The 20,395-nt window shown below is 36.1% G+C and overlaps 1 protein-coding gene across 2 annotated transcripts in view; it reads right to left on the bottom strand.

Moving 5' to 3' along the window:
- Nucleotides 1–20,395, bottom strand: part of ANAPC1 (anaphase promoting complex subunit 1) — a 119,280-nt gene that overhangs the window by 18,032 nt on the left and 80,853 nt on the right. For both annotated transcript variants that reach the window (XM_064371653.1, XM_064371654.1), the window contains 11 exons: nucleotides 16,833–17,067; nucleotides 14,033–14,124; nucleotides 12,527–12,661; nucleotides 12,272–12,354; nucleotides 10,724–10,802; nucleotides 9,074–9,148; nucleotides 6,822–6,898; nucleotides 6,234–6,324; nucleotides 6,086–6,139; nucleotides 4,942–5,135; nucleotides 1,114–1,200 (listed from right to left, as the gene is read on the bottom strand). In XM_064371653.1, coding sequence (XP_064227723.1) covers nucleotides 1,114–1,200; nucleotides 4,942–5,135; nucleotides 6,086–6,139; nucleotides 6,234–6,324; nucleotides 6,822–6,898; nucleotides 9,074–9,148; nucleotides 10,724–10,802; nucleotides 12,272–12,354; nucleotides 12,527–12,661; nucleotides 14,033–14,124; nucleotides 16,833–17,067 — 1,202 coding nt within the window. The remainder of the gene's footprint in view (nucleotides 1–1,113; nucleotides 1,201–4,941; nucleotides 5,136–6,085; nucleotides 6,140–6,233; nucleotides 6,325–6,821; nucleotides 6,899–9,073; nucleotides 9,149–10,723; nucleotides 10,803–12,271; nucleotides 12,355–12,526; nucleotides 12,662–14,032; nucleotides 14,125–16,832; nucleotides 17,068–20,395) is intronic.

Raw genomic sequence — 20,395 nt, 5'->3', positions numbered from 1 at the left:
TTAAAAAAAAACCAATAAAGATCAGAAAAAACTCACACTAATAAATTACACAAAGATTCTTGTCACCAAATGGCTTTGTTTACAATAGCTAAGTCAAACAGCTATGACCAGCAATATGTGAGTATGGCTCTCCACTGTATCCTAGCCAATAACTGGCTTTAACAACTCAAAAAATCTTTCCTAAATGACAGGCATGAGGGTCACATGTCAGAGGTGTATTAATTTAACAACAATATTCTTATGCAGCACCTACTATCAGAGTGTGGATTTCAGATTAGGCTACTTTTGTAAAACAGCCATCTTTCTTCTGTCCTTGGTTATACATTATAGTGCAGTTTAAAATGATGGCTTAGGTTACTGTGATAAGTGCTCCTGACCCTTCTCCCCTAAATAATAAAGGGCTCTTGACCTGTCTTTGGGCAGACAATAGAGGATGCCTTCCGTTAAGCACAGTGCTCAGGTATCTTATAAGGGGCTATTTTCTTCCCTTCCCCCATATGCAAGAGATCTGTATCTCAAACTACATCTAGGGAAACTGAGGTACTGGTGGTTCCTTGTACCCTAAAATGCAAAGCTTTTAACTGCTTCTACATGGTTTGAAGTTCTACTCCTCACTGCCACTTCTCAACTGTCTTTGATTTTTTGCTGTATTTTGCTTTTCTTGTCCCTTCTATGTCATTTATACAAAATGTCTCAGCATTTATGTGAAAAAGAAAAAAAAGGAACGCATACAGACACTGCCACTAAATTAGACAAATTTTTCTCTTGGAATTAAATAATTATAGCACAAAAAAGTATCCTGAACTTCCCTGGGCAACTGTCCTTTACCTGATGATTTTTTGTCTAAAGACAACTTTATCTGACCTCCTTCTGGGTTTAGAGCAATTCTATAGATCTAAGAATGGCAGAAGACTGGTAGTCATCAGGTGTCCAAAGTTCTCCTCTGGTCTAATACTTTGTGAGAGAATCTTCTTAGAAGATTTAGCCAGGAATATAACTAAGTTCAAGAACAGAACAATGCTAATTTGGAAATACTTCATGAAACCAAAACACAACCAAAGGATCCCAAGAACTTAAGAAGTAGTACATTGAAGACAGAATCACTAGACTCACCGGTTGTCAGTGCTGTGAGCTGGGAAGTGTGGGTAAAGGGCACAGAGAAGAGCAGCAATGGAAGAATTTGATGTGCTCAAAGAGTACCTGCAAAGTAAGTTTGGTGGGGATAGATATTATCAGTTATATTGCACATACCTTCAAGACATTCTTGAAAACCAGGAAACTGGGGTATAGTAAGGCATACTGATAAGATGCCCTCAAAACACAAGAATGTCAATGGGGTGAACATTCCGCTTTTCATTTAGTCCTTAGGCCATTTCAAGATCATCACTACTTAAAGCCAAAGTAACATCCCATAAATGTTAAATTTCAACAATTAAAGCAAGGTTTTACCTAAAATAGCACAATAGTGAAGACCACGAATGCAGTCCTAGAAATTATAAATATTGAAGAGTCATGTATAAAGTATGCTACCTTCTTATCCAATTTTATTAATATATATGCCTATTTATACAATTATAAATCTGACTTTTAAAAATACAGGATATTTTAGTTGGTATATAAACAGTTTTTTGTTTCTATAAAGCATGAGGATTCCTTTAGAATGACTGATTAAATGAAAAAGCAAAAGTTATTATTAAAAAGTTACAATGAATGTATAAACAACTGTTCCTCTAAATATAAATACTTTTCTTACCAATATGATAAACTTTTAAGATAAAGTTTTATACTTTTAAAATATTCTCTTAGTAAAGGATCTATTGAAATTTTCCTTAAATTAATTTATTGTTGCTCAAATTTAGTACAGCAAACAGGCAAATTAATCTAAAGTTCCAGAGTTTTTCTAAAAAATATTTTGAAATAAAGATGGCATAGGACATCATATAAAACCACTTCTAGAACTACTGAATATAAATACTTTTATTACACGCAAATATGCACACATATATACCCAAATCTCTTTCCCTGGTTTTTAAAATAATTGGAGTATTAAATAAGAACTTAGAATTCGTTATATATGCTCATATATTTAATGAATTAGAAAGAAGAGATTTCAAAAATTATGCAAGGAAATAACATCTATTTTGGCATGTGCATGGAATAAGCCATTTTCTCTGTACCGTTTTGATAAACCAAAATTCAAAGATAAATATTAAGATATTAATGTTAGAAATTTTGGGTAGAAACATTAATGGTGTAGCTATGCTAAATTTAAATGTTGTTACAGAGTATACATGACCATTTAAAAACCAAAAATCACTAGAAGAGCAGTAGCAGAATGGTAGAAAAATCTATTCAATATGAAAGAATAAAAAGGAGAGTCATACAGTTTGGAACAATGAAAGATGGGATTGAGTAAGGCATGTAGAGGCTCATTTTGAAAGGAAAAAAGTTTCAAAAATCATACAATAGAATAAAATAAATAAGAATTTCTGTAGTACTATTTTTTTAACCATTATTAATTCTAAACAATTAAAGAAAGACAATTCCACAAAACATGTTGAGAGGAAACACACGCCTTTCTGATCATCTTTACTTTTTGTACTTCTGGAAAGGTGAGTTCCAACAGTGAGCTCAGTCTTAAAAGAAGAGGGGGAAATAAGCCTATGTGACTTGTAGACACTGTAGCCATTGCTGTTGACCAGGGTCACACACGCTAGAGCTAAATAAATGCAGCGGTATACCATATTCACAGAATAGAAGACAATACTGTAACGGATCCTAATCTTCCCTAACACAGACACATACAATCAAGGCAATTCTGATCAATATTTTATCAGGTTATTTAGTATGGAAAATGACAGATTCCAATATTTATATGAACATGCAAAGAGCCAAGAAAAAAACCACACTTTTGAAGAAGAAAACCCAGGTTGAAGGATTTACTCAACTGGATACCAAGATTCATTCATAAGACAGTGTAGTATTGGTGCAAGTACAGAAAAAAAGACCAACAGAACCTAATAGCCCAGAAATAAACACAAGTGTATAGACATTTAATTTATATCATAGAGGTGATACTGCAGAGCAGTGGAGAAGGATAAACTTTTCAATAGCAGTGGGAAAAAAAAATAGAGAAAAATCAGTGCCAGGTAGATTTTAGATCCAAATATGAATTTGGAAAAGCTAAGAACTTCTAGAAGATAAAATATTAAGAACATCTCCTTTTCTCTGGGTAAGAAAATATTTCATAAGCAGTACAAAAAAGTAAAAACTGTAATAGAAAAACATTAATAATTATGTCATCAAAAGACACCAGGGAGAGAGTGAACAGGCAAATAAGCCCTGCGGTGGCAAAGATAACTGCAACATACAAAACTGACCAAGGGCTTAGGACATAGTTTAAAGAATCCATACACATCAATACAAAGCTAAACCAATGTGGAACAGTCAACCTCATCAAAATAGAAAGTAAAATAGTGGCTGCCAGAGGCTGGTGCACGCACAAACAGGGAGTTGTTTAATGGGTATAGTGTGCCAGTTGCACAAGATGAAAAAGTTCTGGAGATTGGTTGCACAACAATGTGAATATACATCACACTACTTAACTGCATACTTAAAAATGGTTAAGATGATAAATTTTATGTTATGTGTATTTTACAACAAATAAACATTTTAAAATAGATAAATATAAAAACTGGGTAGCAAGAGACTTGGACATCACAAAAAAAGTTTTGCGGTTGGCTATTAAAAGTATAAAAGGTACTCAAGAACATTATTCAGAAATACAGAAATTATAACCACAGTGAGATACTGTTATATACCTACTAGCTAGCTAAAACTAAACAGACTATAATAATAACAAGGGTTGACAAGGATGTGGAACAACTGGAACTTCGCATCCTGCCCATAAGTATGTAAAATAGTATAACTGCACTGCAGCACTGATGGCATTATTCACTGAAGGCAAATTCATATGTACAACTTATGATTTCACACACAGATCTATATACAACAAATCAAAGACATGTATAACCTTCCCTAACAGCAGTGTTCCTAATGGCCCCAAACTAGAAGCAAGAAGCATATCCATCAATGGGGGAGATCAATAAAATGTGGTACAGTCATATAATGAAATGTAATACAACACTGAAACTTGAATAATCCATTGCTACATACAACAGGCATCTGACAAACAAAATATTGAACAAAAGAAAAGTGCAAAAAGCTACATTGTATATAATTCAATTTAAATATCAAAAACAGGCAAAACCAACCTAAGGTGTTATGAGACTAGATAGTAGCTATCATTGGAGAGAGAAAGATAATAGTGACTTAGAGGGGCGCATGGCAGAAGCAGAGACAGGTGTTGCGAGTTGCGAGTGCTATACGGAATCTTGATCTACATGATAACAAAGAGATTTTTCTATGGTAGATAGCTCTTTGACCAGTACCTATGATTTGTACACCTTCTGTATATATGTTTTTATTCATTACAGATCATCTAAACTTGGTGCAGTCTTACAAAGGATGTAGTGAGGAATGGCAGATGTTGGAAAAAGAGCAACAAAGTTGAAAACTAAGAAAATGTCACAGGAGTTGGTAATAAATGATTTTGTTTGTGACCTTTTTGAGAAAGTAGCTTAGTGGAACAGTAAAATTTTTAACCAGTTGGGCATAGCAGTGATGCACTGAAGCACTGAGCACAGACTATTCTGAGAAATACAGTGATGCTCAGTGTCAGAGAGGATGCTAATTCTACTGAGTACACCATAAGTTGACGGTTAAACAATAAAGAAGCCCATCAAGTGGAATAATGCTGCTAGATGAGCTAAGAGCTAGTAAGAATTTTATTTTTTCATCTATCTTCAAGATCAAAGTAAGTCACCCTTATAGATCTCACCAATGAGATCTTTTCATTGGAAAAAAAACATATTCATTTACCTTCCTCCTCCCAAAAATAGAAGTCCAAGAGCCATGTGGTGGGCTAAGTGAAAGCCGTAGTTCATTTCACCACCTGTTTTCATGTGTAAGAAGCGACAAAGCTGCAAAACCTTTAGGTTTCCGGAGCCAGCCATGACCATGGCGAGAGACAGCAGCACCACACTCAGACAAGTTTCTAGGTTGTAAGGACCTGTCTACAAGGTAAAGAGATGACGTCACTGTAACAGCTGTGTTACATTTCTTTATTATCAGAATTAACTTAGCCATCATTAGAAGACTACAAAAGTTTGTAACTTAAAAAAAACTCTGCAAATACAAATATTTTCTCTGTCACCCAGGCTGGAGTGCAGTAGCACAATCTCGGCTCACTACAGACTCAGGCTCCTGGGGTCAAAGGATCCACCCACCTCAGCCTTCCAAGTAGCTGGGACTACATATGTGTGTCACCACACCCAGCTAATTTTTTATTTTTGTAGAGATGGGGTTTCCCTATGTTGCCCAGGCTGACCTCAACCTCCTGGGTTCAAATGATCCTCCCACTTCAGCCTCCCAAATTTGCTAGGATTATAGCATGAGCCACTGTACCCAGCCACAAAAAAATTCTTATATAACATGATTTTGGTAGCTCCACTGTATAAGAATGTATAAATAAGCCATAATCAAATTTAATTAACTACTTTTAGTCTTTTTTGACATTTCTAATTTTCTATATTATAAATAGTGTTGCATAAATCTATGTAGTTTTTGCCAGGAAAGAAAATCTCTTAGTTTTGTCATCAGAGAAGCAATGCCTCAAAAGCAACTGAATCCTTACTAAGTACTAATAGTTTTTAAAAAGGAAAATTCCCAATATTTAATACTGAGACAGAATTACATGAGGTATGACAATCCACAAGTGTTATGGCCTTTCTTATTCTCTTGTCACAAGAACTAGATACCTGTGCATCCTTCTAGGGTAATCATATTCTCACGTAATTTAATATCCCAAAACAAAAATAAAAAGATGAGCTAATGGTTCTTCAAATCTCTTGTTCTACATTCAAACGAACAGCAGAGATATCTGATAACACATAAGTAACTGGATTATCGGTAATTTTTTTTCAAGTTTAATTTTATTCCCAAGGAGAATGATAAAAAGACTTACAACAGAAGCATTAGGTGCAGACAAATAAGTCATAAAATCTTTTGCAAATTTATGCTAGAAAAACAAAAGAAAAAATTCAAAGTTAAAAGAAGCATCTTAAGGCTTTGTTAAAACAAAAAAGAACACAGTAAACTAAAATAGTTCTTACCAAACAGTTAAATGCTGATAAGTTTTCTGAGCCAGCAAATCGAAAACCCAGAGACAAACAGGCTCCTGCAATTATGTAGACATGTGCTTGCCTGAAAACAGGTGACAAGAAATTTAATAGTCATTATTTTACTTTAAAATTAATTTCAGATAAGTAACAATAAATATTCCAGTTCTCTAAGCTAGCTTATATCTTTCTGGGAATGATCAAGTGTGCCTCTTCTCAGTCAGCAGATTTCTACATTTTTTTTTCAGCAGAAGCATCGGGTCACCCTTACTTATAAAGTTTGCCCCTTACCTACAGTTTCATATGCAGCAAAAACAATTTTTTAAATTGTTGCCAATTTTTTAATGGAAAGGATAAAACAAAAATACATACAAGTTAAATCTCCAATATTGCTTTTGAGGGCAAGAGCTCTATACTTCAGAGAGCTTTAACCAACCTCATGAACCTCTGATAAATAATGGTGAGAAACGTGTGGGCTTCGGAATTACTTAAATCAAAGACAACAGTACTCCTACATACTATATTTCAATTTATTTATCTGATAGTTGCTAGAACAGCTAATTTGCATTATACATCACTTACGACAAGGTTTCCAAATTCAAATCCTCTGAGCAAGGCAATTCAATTTCACTGAGAGAGATACTATTTTCTCTTATAATCTGTCAATATAGAAAGAAGAATACTTAGATATCAATGTTCTAGTTATAAATATTTAATAATCTGAAGAATAACATACTGCTTATCATGGCCATATTTATATAAAGTAAACTTTACCAAACCATTTCACTCAAAAGCCTATATTTTAATCAACTGAATGTAATCAGATTTCAAATCTAAGATGGGCTATGTAAAAATAACAATTAAATAGGGCTGAACAAACATAAACAGGACATATAGATTCTGAATCACTAACAGGGTCAATATATTGCACACGAGTCAAATGAATTATAAAGATGATGGCTTTAAAATTGGGGCATGAGTGAGGGGAAGAAATGGGAAAAGAAAAACAGGAAAGAACTCTCATCAGATGTATTCTTCTTTATGGGGCGTTTCCAGCATTAATCCAACATACCTACCAGAGGTGAGGTTATTCACTAGGCTAATTACCCAAGCTAAGCTAAACTGTCAATATGTTTATCAGCTATGTTACAATATTGTTTAGAAAAGACATCCAAAAAAAAGCCAAAAAAGATAAAGCTATATATTCGCTGAATATATGAATGCATTTAAGATTTATTCTTTTAATCTTCTGAGAAGAGTATTTCAGGATGTTTTCTTCAATACAACAATAAATATTGGCTGGGCGCAGTGGCTCACACCTATAATCCCAGTACTTTGGGAGGCCAAGGCAGGCGGATCACCTGAAGCCAGGAGTTCGAGACCAGCCTGGCCTACATGGTGAAACCCTGTTTCTACTGAAAACACAAAAAATTAGTTGGGCCTCTAATCCCAGCTAATCATGAAGCATGAGAATCACTTGAGCCTGGGAAGTGGAGGTTGCAGTGAGCCAAGACTGTGCCACTGCACTCCAGCCTGGGTAACAGAACAAGACCTTGTCTCAGCCTCAAAAAAATAAAATAAAATAAATATTCAGAAAGCACTTATAATACAGTCTTCTTATATACTGAATATTACCAAATCAAAGACTTAAAATATCTTTCAGAGTTTCAAATTAGGGATACTCAATCATTAAGTATAATTTCAAGTATTCCAAAATCCAAAAACGCTTCTGGTCCCAAGCATTTCAGATAAGAAATAATCTGTACCACCTAATAATAAAAAGGATGAACTATTAATATGCTCAATATCTCAAAAACACTGAAAGAAGTCTTATACAAAAAAGTATATGCTGTATGTAACTTCATTAATATAAAGTTCTACATTAGGAAAGTAATATATTTTGGGGAAAAAACAAAATGTATATTGGTTACCCTGGGGGTAGGGGTAAATGCACAAAGTGGGAAGGGGGACACAAGAGACAGAGGCTGGTTTCCACAGGCCTATGTGTTAGTCAAATCTTATCCAGTAGGATACTTAAGATTTGTGCATTTCACAATATATAAATTTTATCTTAAAAAGAAAAAATGTAAATATCAATTCTAGTTAATACACATGGCATAATTTTAGCATGGAGTGTATTACTGTTTGTAACTAACATTGAAATTCATCAAAAAATGCTGGATTAGACAGAGAAATAGATAAGTGGATAGATAAGTGATTAAACATGTTTATACAGTAAAATATTATTTCAGAATCTATTGGTGATATGGACATTCATATAAAGTTCTTTCAACCTTTGAGATTTTTCTTCTGAAAATACTGAAAGAAAAAATCTACATAGTACTCTCAAGGATAAAAAGAAACTGAGACCACTAGACATGGACAGTTGACTAAGGGCAGTGGCTAGTCACAATATTTGATTTTGAGTTTTTACCAAAAGAATCTGTTTATTATTAACTAGTATATGTGGCTTATCGAATAAATATAATATAAAGTAATTAAAAGAAGTTATATTAAGAGGTCTAAAATTGTCACAAAGTAAAATAGCATGTTAGAAGTGCATAATTATGATAAAAATATCAAAAACACTCTTTTAGAGTATTTTAGCATACATATTTAATTTTTTCTTTCTTTAAGTGCACACAATACAATATTCATATTTAATTTTTAAAAACCACCATTTCCAGGGATCTGAGGCTAAAAGAGAAGGTTGTGGTCTGTGCAGCACAGAATCTTAAAATGAAAGTTCTTATCAATATTGCCTTCATAAGAAAAAATATTTTATAGGATAATTTTATGCTACTAAAGATATAATATTTATTATATGTACTTACTTGAGGAACATTGCTGTCAACCCACTTGGAATTTGGTAAAATATCATCCCACAAAATCAGGCATCGAGCAAGTGTCTTAAAAATGCAACAGAGATAAAATTAATTAGAGCACGTAAAGTTCATAGATTTTATAATGATAATAATAAACAGAACAATTTAAGAATCAGGTCCCAACTGATGACAATTTTGAAAAATAAGTATATACAAATGCAGGAAGGTTATGTACTGATAAACCTATTGTAAGTTGAAAATACCTTAAACTGAAAATACATTTAGGCCAGGCTCGTGGCTCACGCCTGTAATCCCAGCACTTTGGGAGACCAAGGTGGGCAGATTACTGAAGACCAGGAGTTTGAGACCAGCTTGGCCAACATGGTGAAACCCCATCTCTACTAAAAATACAAAAATTGACCGGACATGGTGGCACGCGCCTGTAGTCTCAGCTATTCAGGAGGCTGAGGCATAAGAATCGCTTGAACTAAGGAGGCAAAGGTTGCAGTGAGCCAAGATGGAGCCACTGAACTCCAGCCTGGGTGACAGAGTGAGACTCCATCTCATAAAAAGTAAAAAAGAAAATATAATACACCTCGCCTGCCAAACATCACAGCTTTGCCTTGACTACCTTAAACATGCTCCCAACACTCACATTAGCCTACAACTGGGTGAAATTCTCTGTTAGCATAGTAAACTGTAGAGTATGGGTCATTTACCCTCATGACTGCATGGCTGACTGGAAGCTGCAGCTTGCTGCGGTTGTCCAACACCATGAGGGCATCATACCACATATCACTAGCCCGAGAAAAAATTAAAATTCAAAATTGGAAGTACAGTTTCTACTGAGTAAGTGCTGCTTTCACACTATGGTTAAGTTAAAAAATCTAAGTTAAACCATCCTAAGTTAGGGACTGTCTGCAGTATCAACCTAAACTACTCATTAAAGATTTAAATTTTAACAAAGAAAAACTAAAATTGAATTGAACATCATCAAAGTTTAGAAGGCTTCGGGGGGAACTTTTTAAAACATACTCTGGAAAAGAAAAAAATCACAAAGGAAAGAATCATAGTTCTATCTACATTGTAATTTAAAAGTTTCTATATGCTAAGTTTAAACACCAGAAAAAAAAGAATTAGAGGGAAAATTTTAGACAATTATGTCAAACTGTTATTTTCTTTAGATTCAACCTTAACAGTATTATTACATCCCTGATAGTAATCCAAAAATGTAAAATAAAAAGCAGCAAAAAAGTCCTAATCACTTGTTGCTTTTTAGGAAGTTTTGAATAATAATGTGAGAAGGTAAAATGACACTCCAAGTATTACATATCAATGTGGATAACTTTCTTGGGATTCCCAAAGTCCTACTTGGGAAATTTCAAATGAACACTGCCAATTAGATATGCATGACAAATTAAAAATGATAGGCTCTCTTGTAAAGACATTTATGTTTGCAAGTTTTTTTTTTTTTTTTTTTTTAAGGAGACCAGCTTGTGCTGCCTGGGCTGGTCTCAAATTCCTGGGCTCAAGCAATACTGCTGCCTCAGCCTTCTAAAGTGTTAGGACTACAGGCGTGAGCCATTGCGCCAGGCTTACAAGCCAAGAACCATAAATAGACTCCTCATGTTAACAGAAATCAAAAATGACAAAGCATACCCTAAGCAAGAGAAATTCTGGCTTCACGAAGTCCAACAAATACATGGTGTCAGGAGCTCGGAGCCAATCTGCAATGGATCTGGTGGTGAAGGATAACAGTAAGGGACACTGCTTAAGTAGAGGGCAAGACAATCAAGAATATCAATATCTACTTCAAAATATTTCTTCTCACTCCGCCACTGCTATATATTTTTTTCACAATACACGTTCTAACGTAATAGTTACTATATATGGACATGTAGGTCTGACTATAGTATAAGCTCCATGAGGGCAGATATTTTTAGTTTTGTTTAATGAAATATCCCCAGTGCCAAGGAAGCACTGACCTACACATTCATCCAAATAGTAAGTGATAAATACCTATTTTAAACCACTTTGTTAATTCTGCACACATTCACTTTCTCTAAAGGGAGAAACGTAGAACACTGAAAAACTCCTTGAATCTTACAATTTTTTTTTAATTAATAGACTTAAAACATAGCATAATGTCTTGTACTCAATTCACTCTTCTATGTAAAGTGTAGGCATAAATGCCAAGGGTCTACTTTCAAGTGTCAGTACTAATATAGCAAGTTGGGAAAGTAGAACATTTGGTGATTACAAAAAGCTCCTGAACTAGGCAGAAACCACTGTTTTACATGGTAACCAAGATCAGACCAACAATAGGTATTTTTGGCTTAACCAGTCCGAACAGCAAGATGCTAAATTAATAAAACAAAGGTGGGCATTGTTTGGGTGTTACTGACACCAACTACAAAATAGAAATGAACAGAAATTGAAAACTATATTGTCAAATACCATTAAAATAGCCAAATATATTATTTCTAGGTAAAAATCTTTATAACTTCACATATTGTAAGTTTTCTTTCAAAAACTTACAGTTTTGACATGTATGTCTGACTACAACATTACATATAAACATGTATGGCCGGGCGCAGTGGCTCCCGCCCATAATCCCAGCACTTTGGGAGGCCGAGGCGGGTGGATCACGAGGTCAAGACATCGAGACCATCCTGGTCAACATGGTGAAATACCTCTCTACTAAAAATACAAAAAAAAATTAGCTGGGCATGATGGTGTGCGCCTGTAGTCCCAGCTACTCGGGAGGCTGAGGCAGGAGAATTGCTTGAACCCAGGAGGCGGAGGTTGCAGTGAGCCGAGATCGCGCCATTGCACTCCAGCCTGGGTAACAAGAGTGAAACTCCGACTCCAAAAAAAAAAAAAAAAATGTATGTCTGACTAAAACATAAGCTCCATGAGGGAAGGTATTTTCTTTCAAAAACTTACACTAGGGAGCCGCAGTGGCTCCGGCCAGTTGTCCTGGAGCTTGAGGAGGCAAGGCTATGCGTTCAAGACCAACCTGGGCAATATGAGAACCTCTCATTCATTTAAAAAAAAAAAAAAAAAACTTACAGTATTTGAAAGAACGAAAATCAGCTTCATCTAGCACAAGGGAAATAAATACATGAGATAACTGAATTTTACAACCAGGGTCAGAAAGGATATCACATTGTCATGGTGGGAGGAAGGGTGGGTGGGTAGAAATACCTGTTATTGGTTTTTAAGTAGATCATAGCCAAAGCTAGAGTAGCACCTGGACAAGTCACATCCACATTTATGGTATCGCCCTCCTATTGAAAAAAGAGTTTATGCATGTAAGAGTTCTGAATTATTATAAAATTCCTCTGAATAATAGCTATGCTTAAAATTAACATATTTATCAATGTTAGCATGAATACTAGTATTTTGCAATTTACTTCGTAGCTTCCAGAATTTTGATCTGTTACTCTGATGTGTACTTACTTTGATTTGATAACTTGGAGATTTATGTTTCTCCCTATGCATTCCTGTTTGAAAACGCCTATGTCCTCCAACCATGTACTGATAGAGCTGCTCAGGCACATTGAGATCAGACATACCTATCAAATTGCTGCCATGCTGGAAAAAGAAAATAACAGACAAGTGAAAAGAAATCTTACGGAGGAAGATTCATAACACATACTCATGACAAATATAAAAATGAACTAATTTCAAAGCAGGGTATTTCAAGTTTTGGGGTTTTTTAATTTCCAATTTAAAACAAATATTAATCATGAGAAAATACTCAAACTATTAATAATTCTCATAAAAGTTTTAATAAAGTATGTTCAATTTTAAGTACGTTCTTAAAAATACCTAAGAGCTTCAGAGTTACATTTAACAATAAAGTATTAGTTATATAATTGAAACCTGAACTGTAAATACCTGAATACTTTCATTATTGTACTTAAGAACTTTTCCAACAAAAATAACTGTGATAATAAATAGTAATTTATTGAATGCTCTATGCCAGGTACTATTTTGTGTATTTAATGTGAATGAAGAGCCGTATCAAATAGCTACTAGTAAAAACACTATTTATAAATAAGGAAAGTGAGGCACAGAGAGATTAAACCCAAGGTTACACAGCTATTATAGTAAGTTGCAGGGCTATATATAAAACATGGCCATCTGGTTCAACAATCCATAAGCTGATTCAACAACAGACACTAATGTAGTTAAATGACTTGACTCATGAGTTAGGACCAGAATTCAAGTTGGAATTCCCTGTATAATTATCTTCCATTGTACCACCAGCGTCTTTAGCTCATATGCCAATGTGAATTCAAGGCCCCAACAGATAGTAAACCACAAGGTGGATTTCCAGAAGACATATGAGAAAAAACTCCTTCCATTATAACTTTATATTATTTAGCTTGGCCATAACAACGTATTGGTGAGTTTTTTTTTTTAAGGGGAACCACATTTCAAGTGAAAGAATTATTTAATGAAATGTTGTTGGTAATTCTGTACCCATCTCTTAGATGGAGTTAAAGATGGATCAGCCTGATACTGCATTTTGTCACAAGGCTGATGCTACTGGGGCAACATTCTGTGACAGACAGTGAACATCACTATGGCAAAAGAGGGTTAGGATTTGTTTCCAGCAGTTACTATAGACTCTTAAGGCTCCCTATCATATATGTTTGCACTAGTTTCTGTTTTCAATTGTAGTACGTGGTCACTTATTCATTGTACGTCTTGAACTCTTTAAAAAAAAAAAAAATCATTCCCCTTAGTTTGTTTATGAACACTGTAAGCTGGAGGAAAGAAATCTTAAAACCCTACTCTTCACTACAGTTTCTCCCAACTTGCAAATCTGGTACTTTGAAAAATATCCAAAAAGACATAGAAAGGGACAGCATTCAGGTTTAGGTGTCAAGGTTATTTGTCTCAACACTATGGCTATGTATATTACTATATGGTGGGGAAGGCACAGACTAAGCTTACCCCCAAGCAGACCATGCCCAGGGCCAAGCCAGCAGCTAAGGAGTATGACTCTCTGTCAGTGCAGTATTCCATTTCAGGACCAGGAGGCCGTCCTGTAAAAAGAAAAGCAACACAGTTCAAACTAGCCTCTCAAAATCTCAATTCATAAAAATCTTAGAGTTAACTTTCTACAAGTTGCACTGGAGATACAAATGGAATATAACTCCATTCAGAAAGTTATGACACTATAATAAATGGTGTCCACAACTGTAGGTTCACCTATCAAAAAAAAAGGCCCCAAAATAGATCTTTTTAATTTGCCAATTTAAGTCTTCATAAGCAATGACATTCAAATACTGTGAAGCTTTCAGTCTTACCAAAAAAATTACTTAGTAGGGAAGAGTATTCAAAAAAAGTTTTATTTAAAAAAAAAAAAAATTCAGCTGGGTGTGGTACCTCATGCCTATAATCCCAGCACCTTAAGAGGCCAAGGCAGGTGGATCACTTGAGGCCAGGAGTTCAAGACCAGCTTGGCCAATATGGTGAAACCCTGTCTCTGCTAAAAATACAAAAATTAGCTGGGCATGGTGGCAGGTGCCTGTAATCCCAGCTACTCAGGAGGCTGAGGCAGGAGAATTGCTTGAACCCGGGAGGCGGAGGTTGCAGTGAGCCGAGATCAGGTCACTGCACTCCAACCTAGGCAACAGAGCGAGACTCCATCTCAACAACAACAACAAAAATTTCTTGCATTTTGCTTTCATTATTTTCAAATCCTCTCATCACGTGGTAAAACATGTTCAAATGATGATAGTGAATAAGGATGTCATTTACTTATGTTCTTAAGTTGTTAAATATTATGTTTAGACACTCATTTCCAGTCTATATATTAATCAGCCCTACTATGGTAGAATTTTTGTGTGTTAATCCTGGAAGTTTGACTGGATGCAAAACTCATACTTCTAAAAAGCACCCTATAACTCTTATGCTACCCTGTATAAAATGACAAAATGAACTATGTATTAAAACCCTTCCCTCTGAAAAAATGTTCACGCTCCTGAAATTTTATCCCTATAGGAAAAAAATGCAATTAAAAAAAAAAAGAAAAAAGAGTTGCCATGATGGCTCATGCCTGTAATCCCAGCACTTTGGGAGGCTGAAGTGGGCAGATTACTTGAGATCAGGAGTTTGAGACCAGCCTGGCCAATATGGAGAAATCCTGCCTCTACTAAAACTGCAAAAATTAGCCAGGCGTGGTGGCAGACACTTGTAATCCCAACTACTTGGGAGGCTGAGGCAGAAGAATAGCTTGAATTCAGGAGGCAGAGGCTGCAGTGAGCTGAGATCACACCACTGCACTCCAGCATGGGCAACAGAGCAAGATGACATCTCAAAATAAATAAATAAATAATGAAAATTTTAAGAAAGAAAAAAAAATCACGCAAAGGTAATCAGTGTAATGTTTATATAAAACAGCAAAAGATTATTAGAAACAATCTAAAAAGTTCTAAAAGTAAAAAAAAAAAAAATTAGGTATTTTATAGACCATCAACTCAATGATATTATACAATACAAAATTTATTTTAAAAATAATTTATAACAGTGATCTATAGAAACAGAATTTTAATATACATTTTGACAATAATTACATAAAAAGGCATACACATATGAATTTAAAATGAAATCTTCTATATACAGTATGAAAGAGGTATGCCACAGCTGTGTGACTGTGCAATGACATCATTGGACATCATCATGATATAGCCAAAGAATGGTAAACTACTTTGCAGATGAACCTGCTTTAACAACCAGTGTTGAATATTTTCTGAATAAGTCTTTTCAGATCTATAACTTATGCTACTATGTATTTTGATAGGAGAAACATTACAACTTTGTGAATAATTTCATTTATCATTACAGTACACTAAATTATGGGTCCCAATCTTCACTGGTTCTCTCTTAGGTTTCTGTCAACACCACGAGAGAAACACACCCTCCAGCCTGGGTCCCAGAATAAGGCAGGTGAGGCAGAACAGCAGCAGAGCAGCCGGCCTACATATCTACAGCTTAAAGCAGAGCTGCCTGGGCCAGTTATGTCTGTTTGTATGTAGCATCACTGTGGCAATAGCTATCTGATACAATTATACTAAAGAATAATACATCTTTAACAATATATTCAGAAATACATATATAAAAGATCTTGAATAGGACATGTAAGTATGTAACTAAATTGTTGAGCATACCAATAGTATTCCATTTGACAGAAAAAGATGACAACACATAATACAGACTTCCATAAAGTTTGGACCCAATAAAAACCAGAGAAAATGTTCACTGAAGTGTGTGTGTGCACCTTACCATTTCCAGGTTCAATCACCAATATACCCACCAGCATGTAAAGGAGGAAAGCAGGAGTAGTGCTATTATCCAACAGAGTAAACACTGTGATATTAGGAACCAAAACAATCTATTCTGAGTTTTAAGTGCAGGCCACTGCTGGACACTGCTGGTAAAGACATAGCAGGATAAACGGCATACTCATATACTCCTATGTGATTAAAACCACAGGTACCTCATTAAATGTGACCACTGGAATTTAGGAATGAGCTAGCAAATAAACATGGAGGCTAATAACCTGCAGTTTACATTAGCCTTGGATAACATTACTTAGAGATTTTTTCTTTTAATTAGTACTAGATCATTCTGTGTTCAAAAAAGCTACTGGTCTTTCCTTAATTTTTATCATTTTACTATCATTTTTACTTGGGTTCATGTGGAGTGGAAAGTACATGCCTATGAAGATTCAGCATTATTTATCCCATACCTATCTCAGCCAACAGGACTTCAGCAGTATGTCTGTGAGCTGTCCCTTGATATACAAGGCCAATGCCAACCACTGCAGCCACTTGAACATTGTGAGGAACATCCAGCTCTGTGGATGTTGGGGGTAAGAGAGCAGGAATGTGAATGCTAAGAAGTCGAGTAATAGACATATCCATAGTGCCTAGTTTTGCAGCAGAAACACCAAGTAGCAGTCCAATGCTTGTCATTTCATGGCCCTAAGATAGAAACAAAACAAATACATCATTTAAAATAAAATACTGCTTGCTACTTTCAGTAAGTACCTTTATGTTGACAGTCATGGTTAGAGGCACTGAGAATGTAGTGGTAAACTAAACAAACATGGTCCTTGCTCTCACGGACTTAATGCCTTAATAGGAAAAAAAGTGTTAAATTTAAAAACATAAACAAATACATATTAAAAAGTAGTACAATAATAAAGTACAAAGTATTATGAAAGAATATTTTAAAATGGCTTAATTTAGATTGGGAGGGACTAGAGGATTATTAGGGATGAAATCTCTAAAGATTATACAAAGAAATTTATGTTAGGACCTGAAGGATGAAAATTCATTAGCCAGGAAAAGTAGCGGAAAGGGGGACACTCAAGTTTAGAAGGTGAGGAAGACTGTTTCAGGTGATAAAACAGCAAGTAAATAAATGGCTCAGAGGTGATTCAGAAATAAACCCTCATGTTAACATCAACTGACCACAAGGGTGCCAAGACAATTCAATAGGTAAAGGACACTCTTCAAAAAAACAGTGCTAGGACAAGTGGAAAGACACATGCAAAAGAATGAGGCTGGACGCAACACAATATAACAAGTGTTGGCAAAAATATGGAGAGATTGGAACTCTCATGTATCACTGATGGGGTTGTAAAATGGTACAGTCATTCTGGAAAACAGTTTACAGTTCCTCAAAAAGTTAAAGAGTTGCCATATAACCTAGTAATTCCACTCCTAAGTATGTGCCCAAGAGTAATGAGAACACACATCCACACAAAAACATGTATACAAATGTTCATAGCAGCAAATAGCTAAAAAGTAAAAAGAATCCAAATATCCACCAACTTATGAATAAATAAGATGTACATTCAGAAAATATTTATTCAACAATAAAGAGGAATGAATTGCTGATAGATGGCACAACATGGATGAACACTGAAATCATCAGACTAAGCGAAAGAAGCCCATCCTAAAAGACCACATTTTGTATGACTCCATTTATATGAAAGGTCCAGAAAAGGCAAACCCATAGAGATGGAAAGTAGATTAGTGGTTGGAAGGAACTGAAGTGAAGGTGGGGAGTGGGGTAGAGGAAAGGGAGTCACTACTAGTGGTGGGCACAAGGTTCCTTTATGGTATGATGAAATGTTCTAAAATTAACAGTGGTGATGGATGCACAACTCTGTAAATATACTAAAAAGCAATGTATTATATACTTTAAACAGTGAATTGTATAGTATGTGAATTTTATATATTTATATAAATGAAGATTTTTTTAAAAATGAGGCTGTGAAGTGAAAGAGTTTAGTTTTCCAGGGAGCTGAAAAGGCCAATCTGTATGGTTGGAGTGTGGGGAGCAAGAAGAAGAGTGGCGCTGGGTGCAAAGGCCCACGCCTGTAATCCCAGCACTCTGGGAGGCCGAGGGCGGATCACCTGAGGTCAGAAGTTCAAGACCAGCCTGAACAACATGGTGAAACCCCGTTTCCACTAAAAATACAAAAATTAGCCAGGTGTGGTAGCAAACACCTGTAATCCCAGCTACTCAGGAGGCTGAGGCAGAAGAATCACTGGAACTTGGGAGGCGGAGGTTGCAGTGAGACAAGATCGCGCCACTGCACTCCAGCCTAGGTGACAAAGCGAGACTTCATCTCAAAAAAAAAAGAAAAAGAACAGTGGTACCAAGTAGGGCTGGAGAAGTGAATAGGATGACACCAGCTCTCGGAATGTATATTAAGAGCAATGGTCAATCCCCCTTTGCCCTATGATGTTGGGAATGTTGGCCTTGTTCTAAACCAGTTTCCCTTCACAGAAGTTCAGCCATTGTGTGGGATCGGAATAAGGTCCTGGGGCAACTAAAGGTATCTGGCCAAAGGTACAACTTGGTGTTATCCAAAGGACCTTGGTGTTATCCGAAGTCCCTGACAGCCTATTCAGGTGTCAGACAAAGACTTCCAATCTTTCCTATCAAGTTTTCCCTACTGCTCTTCTGAGAAATGTTGCTTAGTTATGTGCCTCTTTGACAAATTGCTTTTCAGGGCAGGATGCTGGGCTATGCCTGATGAGGCTAAATAAACTGCCAGCCAAATGAGAATTATAGACAAATAATATGCAGGGACCCACTGGTCTCATCTTAGTCTTGAGCTTATGTAGAATTCAGACAGAAAAATTAAAGCAGTAGACAAGGAGGGTCAAGGCTGAGCACATATGAACACAACTACTCCTGCTGGCTTGATCCTCCCCCGGTCATGAATGGCGGTTGTGCACACAATCATGACCAAGGCAAGCCTAAGAGTCGCCCTGGACTGTAGGACAGCAGAGGGAAAGACTAAGGATGCCTTTTTCTCCCCTCTCTCTTTCTAGATGGGTAGGCTGCACTCCTCTTAAGTGCATCTTGAGACACTGGGACTCCTTTGATACTCAGACTCTGAAAAAAAAATGCCTGGTATTTATCAGTACCAAGGCTTGGCCCAGCTAGAAGTTGGAAGATGGGGGAGACCTAGCCAGCTGGGGGAAATATTAATTATAATACTATCCTATAGCTAGATGTCTTCTACTGCAGAGAAGGAACATGGTCCAAAATTCCATACATATAGGCCTCTTTTGTCCTGCAGGATAACCCCAAGCTCTGTCAGCAATGTTGAATCAACCCTGTACTTATAGCAGTGATATCCAGCAAGGCAGAATTAAACCAGACAGAGGGTAAAAATCAGTCTGCCTCCTTAGAAAAGGAGGCAGAGGCCCCTGCACCAGCCCAGGTCCCAGGTCCTCTTACGCAGGCCCCCTTTTAGACATTCATTCTGTTAGAAGAGCTCAATCTGGATGCTTTCCAGCATCACTTCTTCCTTTACAGGAAATGCCTAGTGAATATGGTCCTATCAATGTACAAGTCCCCTTTTCTTTACAAGATTTAAGGCAGATAAAAGGAAATCTATGAAAATTTTGACAACCTTGATAGGTATACTGAAGCCTTTCAGTACTCAACCTCCTTGTAAAATTTGTTTTTTCTCACCTAGAGGCCATCAAACTCCAAATGGTCATGCAAATGGAACCTCGGTTGATGGCTCCCTTTTATCAGGAACCCTTATATAGGCCTCTAAGAGAGACCGGACTGCTGTTTCCCAAAATAGCAACCCCTGTCAGCATGAAGCAGTTAGAACAGTCATCACACTGATCCTAATGGCAGTTAGATGTACCTTTTTAGAGCTGGGATTGACAGCAATAGGAGGCAGGTACGTTCTCAAGTGAAACTCAACTTTTGAGCCAAGGACAGTCGAAAGCCTGAAAACCAAGCTACAAGTTCTGGATAAATCCATGGACT

The sequence above is a fragment of the Aotus nancymaae genome, unplaced genomic scaffold, assembly GCF_030222135.1.
Source record: "Aotus nancymaae isolate 86718 unplaced genomic scaffold, 86718_ANA_hifiasm-v0.15.2.pri h1tg000155l, whole genome shotgun sequence".
Taxonomy (NCBI): Eukaryota; Metazoa; Chordata; class Mammalia; order Primates; family Aotidae; genus Aotus; species Aotus nancymaae.
Note: the sequence above shows the minus strand (reverse complement) of the source record. Positions and strands in the feature narration are given on the sequence as shown.